Source organism: Elephas maximus, chromosome 3 (genome assembly GCF_024166365.1).
Source record: "Elephas maximus indicus isolate mEleMax1 chromosome 3, mEleMax1 primary haplotype, whole genome shotgun sequence".
NCBI lineage: Eukaryota > Metazoa > Chordata > Mammalia > Proboscidea > Elephantidae > Elephas > Elephas maximus.
In genome coordinates, this window is record NC_064821.1 from 98,042,179 (window position 1) to 98,062,840 (window position 20,662).

General features: G+C 47.9%; 2 protein-coding genes across 7 annotated transcripts in view; one reads left to right on the top strand and one right to left on the bottom strand.

Annotated features, from left to right (window-relative positions):
* Window positions 1–5,759, top strand: part of ACOT11 (acyl-CoA thioesterase 11) — a 75,720-nt gene extending 69,961 nt beyond the window's left edge. For 5 of the 6 annotated variants that reach the window (XM_049879341.1, XM_049879340.1, XM_049879343.1 and 2 more), the window contains 2 exons: window positions 9–135; window positions 1,261–5,759. In XM_049879341.1, the coding sequence (XP_049735298.1) occupies window positions 9–135; window positions 1,261–1,416 (283 nt within the window). In that variant the 3' untranslated portion in view covers window positions 1,417–5,759. The remainder of the gene's footprint in view (window positions 1–8; window positions 136–1,260) is intronic. The other variant, XM_049879342.1, reaches the window with a different exon arrangement.
* On the bottom strand, window positions 1,558–13,986 carry FAM151A (family with sequence similarity 151 member A). The gene is made up of 8 exons (XM_049879346.1): window positions 13,860–13,986; window positions 12,444–12,590; window positions 7,541–7,693; window positions 6,369–6,528; window positions 4,473–4,697; window positions 3,584–3,723; window positions 2,727–2,870; window positions 1,558–2,231 (listed from the first exon to the last, which is right to left on the bottom strand). The coding sequence occupies exons 1-8, from the start codon at window positions 13,984–13,986 to the stop codon at window positions 1,558–1,560; spliced, it is 1,770 nt and encodes a 589-aa protein (XP_049735303.1).
* Window positions 13,987–20,662: the final 6,676 nt, after the last annotated feature.

Here is a 20,662-nt window from a genome sequence, read left to right on the forward strand (position 1 = left end):
TGTTACAGGGACCCATATATCATTGCGCTGAGGTCAGTCACCCTGCCCACACATTCTGAGACGCCAGAGTACAAGCGTGGGGAGACCCTCTGCTCGGGCTTCTGCCTCTGGCGCGAGGGGGACCAGTTGACCAAGGTGAGGCCTGGCATTCCCTCCCCCTGACCCACCAGGCAGCCTAACTCCACCCCAATGCACACACACGTGAGTCCTGAGCTCAGCACTGTGGGCTCAGACAGTTCTAGACCCAGCCTCCCTCCAGCAGACTCCCTCTTGCAACTTGGGGAGCCCGGGAGTGTCAAGGGCTGAAAATGAGCCTTTATTAAGTTCTCATCCTGTGCAGAGAGAAGTCAGAGGCTGCTTCAGGGTCTTGGAGAAAGCCCTGGACACTGAAGGCAGAAAGCCCGGGTTCTGATCTAAAATGCATCGCATTATTTATTTGCTTATATCCCCCTTCTTGTCTAGGAAGGCTTTATATGGCTCTGAGGATCCATAAACTTTATATGGCTCTGAGGATCCATAAAACTCAGCAGAGCAGTCTGTGTTAATTGAAAACGTGGGGAGGAGGCTCAGAGAAGGCGAGGGTGGGGACACTGCAGCTCCCCTTTTGCGGCTCAGAGCTTCTGTGAGGACCCTGCAGCCCCCAGTCTAGTTCTGAGACTTGCCAAGGTAGAGACTGAGCTGTAAAAACCAACCAAACCAGTTCTGACGGTGGCGACCTCAGGTGTGTCATAATAGAACTGTGCTCCAAAGGGTTTTCAATGGCTAATTTTTCGGAAGTAGATCACCAGGCCTTTCTTCCAAGGTGCCTCTGGATGGACTCAAACCTCCAACCTTTCAGTTAACCAGTGTTTGCTAAATGAATACTCAAGCTGAGGAGCTTCCCTGGGCTCACCTCCAAGGGAGCGGCTGTTGCCTCACTTGCCTCAATGGCCCCAGAGCACCTTCATTTAAATGGGGTTCAGTGCTGGGTTCCAGAGACAGAGCACACGCAGGCCCTGCCCTCCAGTATGGTGGGTGGTGACAGAGGGAAGCCAGGGTTGTCAGCAGCCTGAGGAGGGGTCTCGGAGAACTGGCTGGAGGAGGTCACCCCTACTAATGATGCAACCTTCTAAGACTCCGGGATGCTGGGGAAGGTGTATTCATTCCCCTCCCAGAAGGTGAGCAAGGCGATCCCATCTGCCTCCTGCCCTCTTAGCTCCTCCCCCTGCAGCAGCCCTTTTCTTCTGTCCACCTCCCTGAGTGTGGCGTACTGTCCTGCAGGTATCCTACTACAACCAGGCCACCACCGGCGTTCTCAACTACGTGACCACCAATGTGGCCGGCCTCTCCTCTGAGTTCTACACCACCTGCAAGGCTTGTGAGCAGTTCCTCTTGGACAACCGCAACGACTTGGCCCCCAGCCTCCAGGCCCTCTAGGCGTCTCAGTGCCCATTCACCTCCATACTGCCCCGAGGACACACACACGGAGCATGGATGAAGGCAGAGGCATTTATTCCTTCCTGGTCTCCCATAGGAAGCCTTGACCCTGGGGTCTGCTGGCCTAGCAGCCCTGGGTGGTCAGTTTCTGCCAGCGTCTGCCAGCAAGTCCTTGCGGAAATCTTGGGGCATTCTGTAGTAGACCCGGGTTCTATCCACGGCCCTGGCTGCCAGCAGCCCTGCCCGCCCAACCGCATAGCTGCCCTCGGCTGGGTTGTGCTCTACTGTGATGGTGGCTCGGGGGGAGACTGCCAGCAACCTTGTCACAACTCCAGGCATGCTCTGGCCCAGAGGCTTTGCCTGTAGCTGGAAGGACATGGGTTGCCAGAGCCCTTGGCACAGGTCCAGCATATCTGTGAGCAGCTGTTCCCTGTAGCCACCGCCCAGCACCTCCTCAGGCCAGCCTGGGGCCACCGTCACGTGGGGGAACACCTCAGCCACGGCTGCAAGAAACTCCCTGCCAGCCACGTGGCCAGGGACCGAAAAACTCGCATGGGAGAGTGTGGCCCCGACCCACACAGGCCGAGACAGGTGGCCCAGGGTAGAGAGGCGGGCCAGCATGGCCAGGGATGGCCGGAGGGCTGTGGGCTCTGCTATGTGCAAGTGGACACCCCAGCGTCCAGGGCGCGTGGCAAGCTGCAGCAGGCACGACTCCAGTGTCAGGGCAGAGCCCCCTGGGATATGTACGATGGGCACAAGGTCCCCAGCTACAGGCTCCTGGAGACTGGTGTTCAGTAGGATCATGCCTTCTCTGTCTGGAAGAGGCAGCAGAGGCTACAGTATCTTGGGTTCAAGTTACCATGGGGGAGCTGGAGGCCCTTGTCAAAGGGGCAGTGGAGGAGGCTACAAGGACCACCATGGAGAAGAAGCAGGTGCCTCAACTGCCTAGAATCTGTTGACCAGTTCTGGGCCCGAGTGTGGAAGGGTTGCTTTATAAATGTGCCTGGCACTCATCAGAATAGCATGATAGACTGCTAGCCCAGCTCTTGACTTCTCCCGAGACTCAGCCCTGTAGTCCGCTCCTACCTCTCCTGCAGCTCTATGTGGCTGAGGGTTCAACGGCACTGCTCTGAAGGTGGGGGGAGGGGGGCATGTCCTTGGCTCCACTGTACTTCCTCCCTCCACCCTCATCCCACCTGTGGCTTACATAGGTCTGTGTTGCCATGGTAACAGAGTCCTGAGGTACCTATCCCAAGCAAAGGAAACCCCGCAGTTTAACCAGGAGCACAGGGGCTGAAGGCAGACATTACCTGGGAGTGTAACTGTTGGTGTTCTCCCATTGTCCTGGATGCCAGGAACCAGCCACTCCACACCCAAACCGTCTCCCCCAGGGGGCTGGAGGAGAGGGGTTAGGCTGCCTCCTGTGTAGTAGATTTGCTTCCGAGTGGCATTCCCTGTGGGGCCCCAAATAGCCAAGATGAAGTGGCCTCCATTCCCAGGGCACATTCCATTGTCCAGGGTGCTACTGGTGTTCTCTCTACGCCTCGCTGCAACCTTCCAGTTAGCTGCTGCTTCCTATTTTATAAATTACAAGTGGTGACTTGCCCAAGGTCCTACAAGCAGTAAGTAGCGTCACTGGGTTTGGAACCTGATGGAACCAGGTCTCTGGCCCTGAAGCTGACGTCCCTCCTTCTCAACTGTTACCTCCCTGGAAAGCTAGAGACTGTTGAGCCTGTTGGGGCCCCATAGAGATGGCTTAACTGTAGGCTCTCCTAGGTTCAGGGTCAAGGGAATGAGGGGTTTGGGCAAGGGAAGAAGAGGAAGCTGCTTCTCTGAAACAGTCAGTCTGAAATTTGCTGAGTTCCAGTCTGAACTGTGCCATTTACAAGCTGGATGACTTTGTATAAATTACTTAACTGTTCTGACCCTCAGTTTCCCTTTCCATGAAATGGAATTCCTGCTTCATGGATATATGGGGCTTAGATAGCATCCCATTGTGGCAATGCCCAGCCCGGGGTCTGGCACACAGTAGGACCTTCCTCCTATTTCACCCAGGATTTCCCCCTTCGATGCACCTCCCCTTTCAGCTCCTCTCCAGTGTTCGCCAAGTGCTGCACCCTGTGCAGAATCCAGCCCACACCGCCCTCCTCCCCAGACCCTGCCCTACCAGCAAGCTGCTTGAACTGCGACAGGATAGGCTCAAAGATGTCATAGTAGATTTGGTGGGTGGCACTGTTGTCCCGGACGTAGAGAAGATCTTCCACTGACAGGGGGTCCGAGGCAACTTGCCACAGGGTCAGGCTGTACCTGGGGCCCAGAGAGCTGGCTCAGCTGCCTGCCTGGGCCCACTGAGGCCCTCAGCACACCCTCTGCACTCAGGTTGGGCCCCAGCCGAGCCCCAAGGAGGGTGAAGTGTCTGCCCTCCAGCCTCCACCAGCCACTTCTCCCTGAGCACCATCCCCCTTCCTGGGGCAGAAGAAGCCAAAGGGGGTTCAGGAAGAGGATAGAAAGCAGAGGCCCAGACAGAGGGAGTCTTAGTATGCCCTGCCTCCTCACTTGGGATGTGTGTTTCTGGGTCCCGTTTTAGCAAAGGGACAAGGACAGAGTGGGGGCATGTCAGACATGCAGAGAAGAGGCAGCCTTAGGCCTCCTGTGGGGAGTAGCTGGAGCTGGGCAGCTTGGAGCCAACTGGGTGGGGGGCATACTCAAGGGCTATCCTGGAACAGGACTATCCTGGGGCAAACTGCAGACAAAATCTTTGTAGTCCCAGGGGCACAGCTGGCTCCCACGGGAGGAAGCTTCAGGGAGATATATTGTACCTCAGTATGAACACTACCCAACAGGCAGAGAGTTACCACCAATGCAAGGGCTGTCTCAGGAGGTGTTGGGCAGAGGCGTGCAAGCAAAACCTGTTGTAGATGGTGTGAGCACCAGTGAGAATTAGACCAGACGATCTTTAAGACCTTTCTAGCCATGAGTGTTTGGGATCTTCCTGGGAGGCAGTTCCTGGGGGTAGGTTTGGAGGGAGGCTGTGGCTGGGGCCTGGGAGTTTTCACCTCTCAGATTGGCCCAGCAGCCAGCTGAAGTGGGGCCAGGCAGCCCGCACCATGATGGCTCGCACGGGGAAGGTGACCCTTTGTGGCAACGCTCCCACCAGCCCCTGCATCTCCTCCACCATGGCACGTGTGTACGTCCTGTTCAGGGTCAGGGGCATGTAGGGCGTTGTCCAGCCGGGAGACAGGGTGGCCTCAGGATACTTCTCCTGGACCAGGGCTAGAAACCTGCAGAGAACCAGAGGTGCTGGTCAGTCAGGGCCATGCTGGCCCCTTCTCTCCTCCTGGGTTCCCACCATGGTGCTAGGACAGGGCAGAGCCTGTGGAATCTCTGATTTAAGTGTGGAAGCAGAGTCCTGAAGAACATAAGTGGCTTGTTCAAGGGTCCACAAATAGGGCATGGTCTTTGGAGTCAAGGAGGCCTGGGTTCAGGTCCTGACAGATATTGGCTAAGTCACTTAATCTCTGTGATTCTCAAAGAGGGGTGCATTGAGACTGGGCAGGGCTCCCCAAATGTCCCCTGTGAATGGAGGAGACTGAGTCCAGGGCCTCAGGATGTGCGGATCTGGGCTCTGCTAGCTTTGAGAGTCTCTAGGTTTCATATTTTAATTTTTTATTTCATTCCAATTTTGCCCTGGTGCAAATTTTAATAGGAAAATGTTTTCCCCCAAACTATTGAGTAAAATTAACTCTCTAGAAGACAAGCCATTTTTATCTTGGGCTATTGACTACATGTTTACAAATTGCTGCCTTTCAAATGAACCTCAGTCTGAGAAGCACAATAAATATTGGATGGATGGATTGCTATCTGGGCGGATGGACAGATGGAGAGATGGATGGTAAAGGGCATGGAATTTAAAATCAGAAAGGCCTGGTTTTGAATCTTTGCTCCATCACTTACTAAACTTTTGTTGTTGTTAGTTGCTGTCGAGTTGATTCTGACTCACGGTGACCCTAAGTGTGCAGAGTAGAACCGTTCACATAGGGTTTTCACAAGCTGTGACCTTTTAGAAGCAGATTGCCAGGCCTTCCGAGATGTTTCTGGGTGGGTTTGTAGCACCAGCCTTTAGCACCATTTGCACTTGACCATTTGCACCACCCAGAGGCTCTCTACTAGATTGAAGCAGGTCATTTAACTTCTACGAGATAGTTCCTGTACTAGTAAAATAAAAATAGTAGCTACCTCATTCTCATTGCAAGAATTAAATGGTATACTGCATGTCAAGTGCTGAAAATAGTGCCTGGGACATATAATAAACATTCAACAAATAAAGCCAAAATTATTGTCAACCTTCTCATCTATAAAATGGGGAGAAATAAAAATACCCCTAACCTGGCAGTGCTATGTAAGTATCAAATCAGATACATCCTCTGTTTCTGTGTGGACCTTCCCTGTAAACAATAGAGCACTATGCAGCCTGTGTGTGTGTGAGGGTTGGTTGGTAGTGGCAGTGCTGGGATTCCAAGGGGCTGGGGAAGGAACTGACCGTTTCGACTTTTCCAGCAAGCCAAGCCTTGTGCTGGTCATTGGGGATACAGAGAGGACTTGGCTTTGTCTGCCCTCAAGGAGTCCACAGTGCAGTAGGGGCCACAGACTTGTAAACTGACAGTGACCACCCAGTGAAACAGGGCTGTGTTGGAAGTGTGGGGGCTGAGGGACCTGGAGGAAATCCCTTACACAGCCTGGAATGTTAGGGAAGTTTTCAGTGGTAATAACTGGGCAGAGGTTCATCAGAAAATAGGGAAAGGTATTCAAGGCAGAGGGAACAGCATATGCAAAGGCTCAGAGGTGAGGCTCCGTGATGTGACTGGAGGAAAACTTAGCACAGATCCCCCGAGCACTCCCTGTGCCAGTTGTTGAAGGAAGTTGACATAGCTGGGAGAGAAGCAGACACTGACCTTGTGGCATTGACCTCGACTGAGATGTGCAAATTGGGACCCCTCAGGATATCGGCGTTGATCCACACAGGCCTCCGAACTCTCCCATTCTCTGTGAGCCGCCGCAGGAGGTCCAGGGAGGGGCCCACAGCCTTGAGGCTCTTGAAGTCCAGTTTGATGCCTGTGAGTTGGAAGCCAAGGGCTTGGTCAATGCCCCTGGTGCTTGAGGAAGAAGGAACCAGGAATACGTGACTTCCTGGGGCAGAGAGTGCAGGGGTGTGTGTGTGTGTGTGCATGTGTGTAATGGGAACTGGGGGGACAGGGACCATATCCTGGCTGAGAGTGAGAAAGGGATTTCAAATAGGCAAAGCTATCCCAGAGAGGAAGGGTCCATCTTTAGAAGGAGTGAGTTCCCATCCCCAGAGGTGAGGAAGCAGAGGCCAGCTAAGAACTTGGGTCTTGGTGAGGCTGGTGCAGGGAGGTAGTCAAGCATCTGGTGGAAAGCAGCTGTGATTCCTGGACAGGACAGGCTCAGATTGCCCTAAGCCACCACAGCATGTAGGAAGGTCATTTGGCCTCTGGGAAGGACCGTTTGAGTAGTGGAGAGTGTCCCATAGTAGGGAAGGGCAGACTAGCTAGAGAAGGGACCCAGCATGAACAAAGGCACATGGACGTCTTTTTTTGAGGAGATGGGGTTGAAAGGTATGACAGGAGATGAGGTTTAGAAGTTATAGAGGGATGTTGAGAACTTGGTCAAAGAGATAACACTTTGCCCTGAGAGCAATGGGGAACCATGGAGGGTCAGGGCAGGGGAGTGGCATGCTAAAATTGGTCCTTTGGAAAGCTGACTCAGGTGTGTGTGTGTGATGACTGGGGGAAGACTAGAGGGGCTGAGTTTGGAGGCAGGAAGCCAGTGAGGAAGGAACACCCTGAACACGTTTGGCACTTTGCAGTTTACCCTGCACTTTCACATCTCACCTGTGCGTCCAGGAAAGAACACCCTGAACATGCACGTTCACATTCACATCTCACCTAGCCTTCACCGTCTGGAACTCAGCATGTGAAAGCCAAGGCAATGAATGAGCAAGTCCTGGCAAGAACTAGACTTGCCTCCAGGTGGTGGGATCCTGTACTGCTGCTGGGGACCAGAGCACTGGGGGGCCGGGGGGGCGGGGCTTCAAAGGGGCCCTTACCCTTCTGGGAAGAGATCAGCACAGTCTCCAGCCACTGCTGCAGCGTGTTGTCACTGTAGATGGCTGGGGGGTGTGCCATGATGGGGACCCCTGTCTCATTGGCAGTGTTGAACCCTTCCACTGTGACATCTGCCTCCAGGACCATGACATCACCTGTTTTGGGGCCAAACGCATATCAGTTCCCTTTTCAAATATTAATTTTCCTTATCATAAAAGTATATTACATAATTACTATAGAACATTTGGAAAATACCATAAAGCAGGAAGAAGAGGGAAAAATCTACTTGCATCTCACTGTTCATGTTTTGATGTATTTTCTTCCATCTTTTGTCTATGTATAGTTTTTACACAGCTAAGACCACACTGCATTTATAATTTTGTATCTTTTCCTTTTAACATTATAACACATTTTCACAATCCTTCATATGTCTAATTTTTAAAAATATGGCTGCAAAAGCCGGAGTTGAGTGTCCTCACAAATGGTGGAGCTGACCATACCCCTATTCCTCTGCTATTTTGATAGTTTCTTAATTTTTTGCTATTAATAAATAATGATGCCTATTTTATCCTGATTATTTCTGATCCCTACTTACGGAATCTGAGTCAGGGCAGCACAGGGTCATTTTTAAAGCACATATTATCAAATATTTTCAAAATACTACCAAATATTATCAAAATATTACTGAATATTATCAAAAAGCTCCCTAGTTGGCACAAATGGGTTGCATTTGACCCATTTGCAAAAGGTTGGTGGTTCTAACCCACCCTGCGGCACTGTGGTTAGAAAGGCCTGACTCCATAAAGATTACAGCCAAGAAAACCCTATGGAGCCCCTCTACTCTGTAATACGTGGCATTGCCATGGTCAAAATTGATGACTATGGGTTTGGTTTTTTTTTAAATTATCAAGTTACTTTCTGGAAAAGTTCTGATTCCCGTTCCCACCTGAAGTGCAAAAGATTTCCCATCTCACTGCACACTTACCAGCACTGAACATTGTTATATTTATCTTTTTAGCTCATGCACTTAATTTAATCACTGCTCTAAACTTGCTCTTGAATGTCAAGTAGCTAAAGTGAAAGGAAGAAATGATGAAGTAAAATAGCTGAACAGAAGATTTAAAGGGCAGCTCGAGAAGACAAAATAAAGTGTTATAATGACATGTGCGAAGACCTGGAGATAGAAAACCAAAAGGGAAGAACACACTCTGCATTTCTTAAGCTGAAAGAACTAAAAAAAATCAAGCCTTGAGTTGCAACATTGAAAGATTCTATGGGGGAAAATATTAAATGACTCAGGAAGCATCAAAAGATGGAAGGAATACACAGACTCACTATACCAAAAAGAATTGGTCATCGTTCAGCCATTTCAGGAGGTACCATATGATCAGGAACTGATGGTACTGAAGGAAGAAGTCCAAGCTGCACTGAAGGCATTGGCGAAAAACCAGGCTCCAGGAACTGATGAAATACCAACTGAGATGTTTCAACAAATGGATGCAGCTCTGAAAGTGCTCTCTCATCTCTGTCAAGAAATTTGGAAGACAGCTTCCTGGTCAACTGACCAGAAGAGATCCAAATTTATGCCTATTCCCAAGAAGGGTGATCCAATTCATTGTGGAAATTATCGAACAATATCATTAATATCACATGCAAGTAAAATTTTGCTGAAGACCATTCAAAAGCGGCTGTAGCAGTACATTTGACAGGGAGCTGCCAGAAATTCAAGCCAGATTCAGAAGACGACATGGAACCAGGGATATCATTGCTGATGTCAGATGGGTCCTGGCTGAAAGCAGAGAATACCAGAAGGATGTTTACCTGTGTTTTATTGACTATGCAAAGGCATTCAACTGTGTTGATCACTACACAGATCCAACATAGATCAAGAAAGAAGCAGTTGTTCAAACAGAACAAGGGGATACTTCGTGATTTAAAGTCAGGAAAGGTGTGAGTCAGGGTTATACCCTTTCACTTTACCTATTCAATCTGTATGCTGAGCAGATAATCCGAGACACTGGACTATGTGAAGTAGAACGGGGCATCAGGATTGGAAGAAGACTCATTAACAACCTGTGTTATGCAGATGACACAACCTTGCTTGCTGAAAGTGAAGAGAACTTGAAGCATTTACTGATGAAGATCAAAGATCACAGCCTTCCGTATGAATTACACCTCAACATAAAGAAAATAAAAATCCTCACAAATGGACCAATCAACAACATCATGATAAACGGAGAAAAGATTGAAGTTGTCAAGGATTTCATTTTACTTGGACCAAGAATCAATACCCATGGAAGTAGCAGTCGAGAAATCAAAAGACACAGTACTTTGGGCAAATCTGCTCGAAGGTGTGTCATGGTGTTTTCAATCACCTCATACGCATGCAAAAGCTGAACAATGCATAAAGAAGACCAAAGAGACTGACACCTTTGAATTGCGGTGTTGGTGAAGAATATTGAATAAACCATGGACCGCCAAAAGAAGGAACAAAGCTGTCTTAGAAGAAGTCCGACCAGAATGCTGCTTAGAAGTGAGAATGGTGAGACTATGTCTCACATACTGTGGACATGTTATCAGGAGGGACCAGTCCCTGGAGAAGGACATCATGGTTGGTAAAGAAGAGGGTCAGTGAAAAAGGCACAGGACTGGGCAGTGTTTCGTTCTGTTGCACATGGGGTGACTATGAGTTGATGCGACGGCAGCTAACAACAACTAAACAGCTCAGTCTAGTAAACAGGGAGCTGAGATAGCTCATGGAAGCAGACACTGGAAGGCCATTCGAGAGGCGCTCAGCACTTGAGGAGCTTAGTGGCAGGAGGGTCACTTTAGCTCAGGTAACATCCGTTAGCATTGGAAGGGACTTTTCCACTCACACGGTTTCCGCTCATAGCCCTCTGACCATTCTCACGCTGTCCCGAGTCCCTCCAATTTCATTTCTACAAGGCCACTACAGTGAGTATTGTAAACATGTATCTGATCATGTCACCCACCTGTTAAAAAACACCCATTGCCCTGAAAATCAACTCCAGGCTCCTCACATAGTCTTCAAGTGATCAGACCTGACAAATTTTCCAATATCATCTTGCATCTTTTTCTCTTCCTCATTCTGTAGATGCCAGCCACTGTAGTCTCTCAAACAAATCACCCAGGGATCATGTCCAAAATGCAGTTTCTGATCAGTAGATCTGGGGTCCTCTCTGGAGCCCTGGAGCTGTGCTAAGGGGTGACTTTCCCCACTTCTGCTGGAGATGGGGCTCTTGGTTTTGGCCAAAGTCCCAACTTGGTGGGACTTTGCTTCTCTGCTGCCTTAGGGCTCACTCTGGGACAAGACTGGAGGTGGTGGGTCCTCCTTGCCTTCTCTCAGGACTTATTTCTCCAGATAAGCATCCTCCTTGTCTGACCTTATTCTCTAAGGGGGCTGGTCTCTGTTCTTATTATCAAAGTTGGTCAATCAGCCTTCTAATCAGAAGAAATGCCTGAGCAGCAGGCAAACTGGCCCCATCCAGCCTGCCTCTCTTCTGCTGACCACCAAGCCTACCTCTTCCAGAAAGTTCTCCCCAACTACCGCTTCATTCATTAAGCAAGCTTTTCCCAGGCACTTACTCGCAGGCCTTCTGCCTGGTGACCCTGTAAGAATAAGAGCCAGAGGCCTGGCACCTAGACCTTGATCTGCTTCTTACCTTGGACAAGTTTCTCTCCCACTTGAGACCCATTTTACTCACCTGAAACTGAGGGGATTGTGTTTGAGCCGAGGTTCTCAAAATGGGTAATGGGGCCAGCAGCTTCAGCATCACCTGGGAACTTGTTAGAAATGCAAGTTCTCAGGCCCCACCCCAGAACTGCTGGGGGTGGGGTCTTCAATCTGTGTCTTAAGCTGCAAGCTCAACTTGGAGAACTGTTGCTTTCATCTTTTCATAGTCATCGTTTTATAGTTCACAAGAACTTTCAAAAACATTATCGGCTTGAGCTTCACAACAGCCCCCAAAGAGGTCGTTTTCCCTCTTTAAGCAGGGGACAAACGTAATGTGGTTTCAGAGTATGGACTTGAGTCTGACAGCTCAGGGCTTATATTTTGGCTTAAAAAAAAAAAAACCCTGTTATATTTTGGCTTAACCACCTTCAAACAGTGTCACCTTGAGAAAGTCACCTAACTTCTCTGAGCTTCCGTTTTTCTTCTATAAAATGGGTTGCATGGTAATCCCAGGAGAACCCAGGGCAATGTTTGTGTTAGGTGTCCCACAGTGAGCGGTGTCGACTGGTTGTCACAGTAATTTCGTATCTGAGGCTCAGGAGTTACAGTTTCCTCAGGTGCCCACAGCTCGGTTTTGGTAGCATGGCGCCTGAAACTCAGGTCTTCTGGCTTCCTTAGGGTTTTTGCAAAGACCTCCTTAGCAGGGACAGTTGTCACCAGACAGGTCCTGGGAGGAGTAGTTGGAAGGGAGGGCAGTACAGCGATGCCTTTGGAATCTGACGTCTTGGTTCAGATCCTGGGCTCAAAGCTAATCAGCTGCTCAACCTTAAGCTAGTCACTTAACCTCTCTGAGCCCCCATTTCCTTGTGGGAAGTATGACAGGAACGTGTAAATCCATCATAAAGCCACCTCGCAGGGAACCCTGGTGGCACAATGGTTAAGTGCTCTGCTGCTGACCAAAAGGTTGGCAGCTCAAACCCACCAGAAGCTCTGTGGGGAGAAAAGATTACAGCCTAGGAAACCCTATGGGGGCAGTTCTACTCTCTTCTATAGTCGCTATGACTTGGAATTGACTTGAGGGTACAAAAATAATACCACCCCGCAGGAAGTTCTTTGTGACTACAGTGTTGTCTTATCCTAGCCTCTGCTTTCCCTCCACCTCCTCCACCCTGCACCCTGCCTGTCCCTATCCTGGTAGTTGTTGCACTTACTGCTTAGGGCAGCCCCCATCTCTGCCCGGCTATTGGCAGCATGGTACCAGGTGACCAACAGGCCATCCCGCTGGCCGATCTGGCCCAGGCTCAGCAGATAGTCCAGCATGTCTGCGTCGGGGCGACAGGCCAAGTCTGGCTCACAGCCTGGAATGAAGGTCAAAGGGGATGTTCACAGCACTCCCTGCCCCAGGACCCTGTCTACTCACCCCTGGGCTCCCACTGTGTGCCCAGCACATGCAATAGCAGAGACAGCAAAACCCCAGTGTCGTCAGTGCTGCGAGAGAGGGAAATAGTGGGCTCCTGGGCCTTTCTGGGCTAGGGCAGCCAAGAAAGGTGGGAAGTTCAGAGGAGGAAACTTTGAAGAGGAGGTCTGAAGGGTGGGCGTAAACTTGATAGAAAGGGGAACTAGTTTACTCTGGACAGGTAGCAGCGTAAGCAAAGACTTGAGAATAGGAAAGAGCGTGGCTGCTTAAAGGAATGGGCATTGGCCTGGGACAGACGGAATGTAGAAGAATGGAATAGGGTAAGACTGGAGGCTTCTGATCAGGTTGCAAATGGCCTTGAACAACCACAAAGGATTTTGGGCTGTGTGTCAAGGGAGTGTCCCAAGTGAGCAAGGGCTGGAGAGAATAGGCAGGAGACAGAGGGTCTTCATGGAGGGAGGATGCCACTGCAGGGGTCCCAGAGGAGACCCTGAGGCCTGAGGTGATGGGGCAGGGCTGCTGGGGATAGGGTGTCGTTCTGTGCCATTGCATAGATTATAATTCATAGCCACCCTATAGGATAGAGTAGAACTGTCCCATAGGGTTTCCAAAGCTGTAATCTTTACGGAAGCAGACTGCCATACCTTTCTCCCGTGGAGCAGCTGGTGGGTTCAAATCGCTGACCTTTCAATCAGCGCTTAACTACCACGCCACCAGGGCTCTTTCGGGGACGGAGCGTAGGGGATAGGAAGGCACAAGGAAGACAGAGGCAGAGCCCTTGAGGCTCGCAGGAGACAGATGAGGGAGGAGGAGGGGTTGAGGTGACTCCCAGGTTCCTGTGTGAGTGGAAGTCCCTTCACTGAGAGGGTGCAGGCAGGAGGAGGTGTGGGGGAGAGGAAGAAGAGGAAGGCTTCAGCTCTCAGTGTGCGGAGTTTGGGATGCCCACATGAAACCCACAAGAAGGAATATCCTTCTGAAGGCACAGGAGATGCATGGGCTGAAGCCTGAGATTTGGTGGCCTGTAGGTAACTGCAGCCTGGTGAAGGAGGGGAAAGAGAGCCAACGGGGCTTTCTGCTGGGGCTAAAGTCTTGGTAGGGTTGGGGGATGGGAGAGGAAAAGGAGCTGTGGATGGGGAATGAGTATCGGTGGGGAAGAGGGATGGAAGATTGGGAAGAAGTCTTGGGGGTGTGAGGAAGGAGTGACTCCTACCTGGCTGGGTGCTCTGTTGCAGGGTGAAGCACAGGACCATCCCAATGGTGAACACTAGAGCCACACTGAAACTGCCAACAAGTGCCCACTTGTTCTGTCTACCTGAGCACCCCTGCCTGCAGGCCATGATGCCCGTCTCTGGGGAATGCTCCTCACGGCTCAGGGTCCCCTTGAGGCTCTCTGCAGCTGGGACTGGGTGGGAGACAGGAGCCCCCAGCAGCACTCAATTCTCCCCCCAGGCCTGGCCAGCTCCTGTAGCCTTGGAATGTCCCGGGGTGAAGATGGCTCCTGAGACACCGCCTCCCTCCTTCCTCCTCCTGCCTTCACCCTCACAGGCTCTTAACAGGTCAAGCAGAAAATCTTGCCACCCCCAAGATGACCTTTGAGCACAGTAAGGAGCAGCAGAGAGTGTTGGAACAAACCCCCCACCTGTCCACCGCTGCCTGGGAGTTAAGGGACCAGGGATCTAGTCCCAGGTTTGCCTGGCTTTGCTGGAGACTTTGAGCAGGTGTCTCCCCCCACTATATAAAAGGACACTGCTGGATTGGATTATCTCTCATATCCTTTCCTCTTTTAACCCCAGGGCTTTTTGCCCTGCCCCTAGGAGTTCCACAGGCCAGGCAAGGGTTGGTGACAAGGACAAATTAAACCTGTCTTGAGGCTTGAATTTTCCTTCCATCCAAGATTGTGGCTGATAGATTATCTTTCTGAGATTGAGGCTGATAGGCTGGCAGCTGACCTGGTTCCTTCAGGCCACTGGGGTGGCAAGTCCATCAGGAAGGAAGAGGCTGAGTCACTATCTCAAGCACAGGGTGTCCTGGGGGCCCCAGTGTGGGGTGTTAGTTAGAGTTTGAATGAGCCCAATAATCACCTGTAACATGCACAGGGACTTTGGTTCAAAGTGAAGTCCACAGGTACCTGGTGACTGATCCAATTGGAGGGGTGTGGGGAAGAGTCTAGAATAATGCCAGGTAGGTGGGTGGAGGAGCCAATTGGAAGGAGTGTGGTTCAGGCTCTGTGGAGTTGTGGGGGGCTGTGGGGCACCCCTGAGGAGCTGCCCAGGAGGGAACTGGATACAGAGGTCTGGGACTCAGGAGAAAGATCAGGCCGAAGACAAGGATGTGAACATCATTTCCCATTTGAGATGAAGAGAGGAGAGGCAGATCTCTGGGGAACATTGACGTTTGAGGAGCCAGGTGGAAGAAAAGGAATCCAAAAAGGAGAGTGAGACTGAACAGATAGGTTGCAATGAGTTGTCCCAGAAGCCAATGTAAGGGTCACTTCAAGCAGGGAGGGGTATCACTTGGCCTGGAGATGGAGAGCATGGTGAGAGTGGTGGTGATATTGGTGCCTATAGTCAGGGTTGGGGTGGGGGGAAGGGGGAGTCTGACTAGAAATTGTCCAGAGGAGATGGGAAGGGAGAGAGGAGAGACTGGAGGTATAGCATGGGAGTGACAATGGAGCTGGTGAGGGTCAGAGCAGGAGGAGGTTAAGAAAATGCAATGTTTTCCTACCTCAGGGTGGTATTATTAGATTAGATTATAATATTTCTTCAAAGAGCTTTATTCTGATTGGTTTAGTGATAAATAAGTGCTTATATAAATTAAATAGTCCTAATATTCCCAGGAATGAATGAAAGTGAATTCATTCTAACAAAAGTGTTTACATTTTGTAGTATGTCCACTTAAAAGTAGTTTCAAAAATCTTTTTAAGTAATTTAGGCTAGATTTGAGTATGCTGGATGTGTTTTGTTAAGAGAAAAAGAGTAATTTTGTCTTAAAGCTAAAAACTGGTTGTTCCAGTATGAAACAAGAAAACCCACTGCCATCGAGTCAATTCCGCCTCATAGTGACCCTACAGGACAGAGTAGAATTGCCCTATAGAGTTTCCAAGGAGCACCTGGAGGATTTGATCTGTGGACCTTTTGGTTAGCAGCTGTAGCGCTTAACCATAAACCGCCATGGTTTCCATGAAATGAGGGAAGCATGAAATAAAACCTAGATAAAATACAGAAAGTTAGAAAGATTAAAAGAAGGATGTATAAAAGTTTAGCTAAGATCTGATGAGTTTATCTATAAAACTGTTAAAGAAAAGGTTATGCTAAAGAAGGAAGGCTGAACCGAGAATAGTAAACACAAAATAAAGAGTCTAGGGACTGTTCCCAACAGTTAAAAAAAAAAAAACCTCACATTCTATTCAGTGGTTAGCAGCCAAATGTTTAACCACCAGGGCTCCTCCCAGCAGGGTGGAGATCTTTTAAAGATTAAAAAATAGGGTAAATAAGGTGGACATTGAGGGCTAAAATAAAACAGATATTGTCTTAACACAGTTATCAGAACTGGGTGGATCTGTAACATTAAAGAACCAAATACAAGTCATCCCTAGTGTTGAAAAAAAATTTAAAGCCAAAGGATAAAAACCACTATGAAAATGCACCTGAAATTGGGAAATGTTGAACCAAGATATGGGTTAACCACAGGCAGGCTTTCTGCTCCACCCTACCCAGAGACTTAAGGTCTATGTATATTAATGAGTAAAATGGCCTGGTGGAGAAAAAACTAAAAAAAAAACCCAAAAAACCAAACCTACTGCCATCAAGTCAATTCTGACTCATAGTGACCCTTTAGGACGGAGTAGAACTGCCCCATAGGGCTTCCAAGGAGTGGCTGGTGGATTTGAACAGCTGATCTTTTGGTTAGCAGCCAAACTTTCAACAACCGCGCTGTCAGTGCTCCGGAGAAGAAACTAGTGATTCTAAAACAAGTTTGTAAAATCTTAAAAAGCCTAAGGCTAGATTGAAAAAATAGGGACAATGATTGATTTAAAGAAAAAAGTTAAAAACTGAAAAAAATTTAGAATGTTTAAATGAAGTTTATTTAATCAGTAATTATGTTCTGTGGTATATAGGCTTGAAAATAATTTCCAAGACTAAATTGGATTAAGTTTATATACTTTTTGCTTTTATATGTCACAGAAAGGATTTATATTTTGGTCTGTTTATAAACATGCTCTTTTTTTTTTTTTAATTTAAATGATCTCAAATATTTATTCTTAGGATCTTCCTCTCTTATATTCTTCTCCTCTCTCTATTTTGCTTCCTTTTTTATTGTACTTTAGATGAAGGTTTACAAAACAAACTAGTTTCTTATTAAACTGTTAGTACACGTATTGTTTTGTGACATTGGTTAACAACCACACAACATGTCAAAGCTCTTCCTTCTCAACCTTGGGTTCCCTATTACCACCTTTCCTGTTCCCTTCTGCCTTCTTGTCCTTGCCCCTGGGCTGGTTTTATTTTATGGGCCTGTCCAATTTTTGGGTAAAAGGTGAACCTCAGGAGTGACTTCATTACTGACCAGAAAGGGTGTCTGGAGGCCGTACTCTAAAGGTTTCGCCAGTCTCTGTCAGGTCAGCAAGTCCGGCCTTTCTTTTTGAGTTAGAATTTTGTTCTACATTTTCCTCCAGCTCTGTCTGGGACCCTCTGTTGTGATCCCTGTCAGAGCAGTCAGTGGTGGTAGCCAGGCACCACCTAGTTTTGCTGGACTCAGTCTGGTGGAGGCCGTGGTAGATGTGGTTCATTAGTCCTTTGGACTAATCTGTCCCTTATATCTGATTTAGAAAATATTATTGGAATTATTATTCCTTGTCCTTGAGCGTAGAGAATGTGACCCAGCTTGCTAAGCTCACAAGGGCTCACAAGGACATATCAACTGGGCCCTGAGGTCTAAAGACAATAGCTAAGATAATCTTGGACAATATCTTTTAGGGAACCTTTCACATAAACCAGAACACAAAACACTTTCCACTCATATCTTTTTCTATCAGCATTTGGTGAACAGAAAATTTGTCGGACCAATGAAGATGCTCCTGACTGTTGGTTACCGAAACCTGCACCAATGATCATTAAGAAAGACAATTCAAAATGTAGGATCACAGTTTCTAGCCAATTTGTGAAAAGGTGAAGTTTCAGTGGTTTTGCCCATTTTGTAATGTTAATATATACTGATGACTTTGCAACTTTCTTCGGACTTGGACAGACGTGGCTCTGGCATCGTGGGCTTGTCCATTTTTCCACTTCTGTCTGTTCTGTAATATTCTCTGGACTTGGGCAGCAGTGGCTGTGGCAGCACGCTTGTCCGTTTTCCCATTCTTGCTTATTTTGTAACATTTCCTTGGACACGGGCAGGCATTAGCTCTGGTTGCATTTTTGTCTGCTTCTCACTTTTGTCTTTTTTTTGAATATATGCTGAATAAAACTTTCTTTTTGCTTTACTAAACTCTCTGATGTTTTTTCCCCCCACAACATATCTAGTTTTTTTCATTCCTCCTTGCTCCAGATGGGGTGAGACCAGTGGAGTAACCTAGGTGGCCGCTCACAGGCTTTTAAGACCCCAGATGCTACTCACCAAGGTAGAATGTAGAACATTTTCTTTGTAAACTATGTTATGCTAATTGAGCTGGATGTTCCCCAAGGCTGTGGTCCCCACAGCCCTCAGCCCAGCAATTCAGTCCCTCAGGGAGTTTGGATGTGTCTATGGAGCTACGATGACCTTGCCTTGTACAGGTTGTGCTGGCTTCCCCTGTATTGTGTACTGTCTTACCCTTCACCAAAGTTAAAAAGTTACTGCTTATCTATTGTCTATTTAGTGTTCTTCCATTCCCACCCCTCCTCTCCCTCTTAGCCATCAAAGATTGTTTCTTTTTGTGTGTAAACCCTTTCATGAGTTTTTACAGTAGTGGTCTCATACAATATTTGTCCTTTTGTGGTTGACTTATTTCACTCAGCATAATGCCCTCCAGGTTCATTCATGTTATGAGGCGCTTCACAGATTTCGTCGTTTTTCTTATCGTTGAGTAATACTCCATTGTGTGTATGTACCACAGTTTGCTTATCCATTCATCCGTTGATGGGCATTTGGGTTGTTTCCATCTTTTTGCTATTGTGAACAGTGCTGTAGTGAACTTGGGTGTGCACATGTCTATTCGTGTGATGACTCTTATTTCTCTAGGATATATTCCTAGAAGTGGGATTGCTGCATCATATGGTATTTCTATTTCTAGCTGTCTAAGGAAGTGCCATATCGTTTTTCAAAATGGTTGTAATATTTTGCTTGTCCACCAGCAGTGCATAAGAGTTCTGGTCTTCCTGCAATCTCTCCAACATTTGTTATTTCCTATTTCTTTGATTCCTGACAGTAATGCCAGGATGAGATGGTATCTCATTGTGGTTTGGATTTGCATTTCTCTAATGGCTAGTGATCACGAGCATTTCCTCGTGTCTGCTGGTCACTTGAATGTCTTCTTTGATGAAGTGTTTGTTCTTTCCTTTGCCCATTTTAAAAAAAAAATCATTTTTATTGTGCTTTAAGTGAAAGTTTACAAATCAAGTCAGTCTCTCACATATAAACTTATATACACCTTACTACATACTCCCATTTACTCTCCCCCTAATGAATCAGCCTGCTCCCTCCTTCCAGTCTCTCCTTTCGTGACCATTTTGCCAGTTTCTAACCCTCTCTACCCTCCCATCTCCCCTCCAGACAGGAGATGCCAACACAGTCTCAAGTGTCCACCTGATACAAGTAGCTCACTCCTCATTAGCATCCAGTCCATTCCATGTCTGATGAGTTGTCTTGGGGAATGGCCAACAGAAGGTTTGGGGACCATGACCGCCAGGATTCTTCTAGTCTCAGTCAGATCATTAAGTCTGGTCCTTTTATGAGAATTTGAGGTCTGCATTCCACTTGTTCTCATGCCCCCTTGGGGGTTCTCTGTTGTGCTCCCTGTCAGGGCAGTCATCGGTTGTGGCCGGACACCATCTAGTTCTTCTCTTCTCAAGATGATGTAAGCCTCTAGTTCATGTGGCCCTTTCTGTCTCTTGGGCTCATAATTATCTTGTGACCTTGGTGTTCTTCATTCTCCTTTGATCCAGGTGGGTTGAGACCAATTGATGCACCTTAGGTGGTCGCTTGTTAGCATTTAAGACCCCAGACCAGACGCCACACTTCAGAGTGGGATGCAGAATGTTTTCTTAATAGAATTTATTTTGCCAGTTGACTTAGATGTCCCCTGAAGCCATAGTCCTCAAACCCCCGCCCTTGCTCCACTGACCTTCGAAGCATTCAGTTTATCCAGGAAACTTCTTTGCTTTTGGTCCAATCCAGTTGAGCTGACCTTCCCTGTATTGAGTATTGTCCTTCCCTTCACCTAAAGTAGTTCTTATCTACGATCTAATCAGTAAATAACCCTCTCTCACCCTCCATCCCTCCCCCCTCTCATAACCACAAAAGAATGTGTTCTTCTCAGTTTATACTATTTCTCAAGATCTTATAATAGTGGTCTTATACAATATTTCTCCTTTTGCTTCTGACTAATTTCACTCAGCATAATGCCTTCCAGGTTCCTCCACGTTATGAAATGTTTCACAGATTCATCACTGTTCTTTATTGATGCATAGTATTCCATCGTGTGACTATACCATAATTTATTTATCCATTCATCCATTGATGGACACCTTGGTTGCTTCCATCTTTTTGCTATTATAAACAGTGCTGCAATAAACATGGGTGTGGATATATCTGTTCATGTAAAGGCTCTTATTTCTCTCGGATATATTCTGAGGAGTGGGATTTCTGGGTTGTATGGTGGTTCTATTTCTAACTTTTTAAGGAAACGCCAGATAGATTTCCAAAGTGATTGTACCATTTTACATTCCCACCGGCAGCGTATAAGAGTTCCAATCTCTCCGCAGCCTCTCCAACGTTTATTATTTTGTGTTTTTTGGATTAATGCCAGCCTTGTTG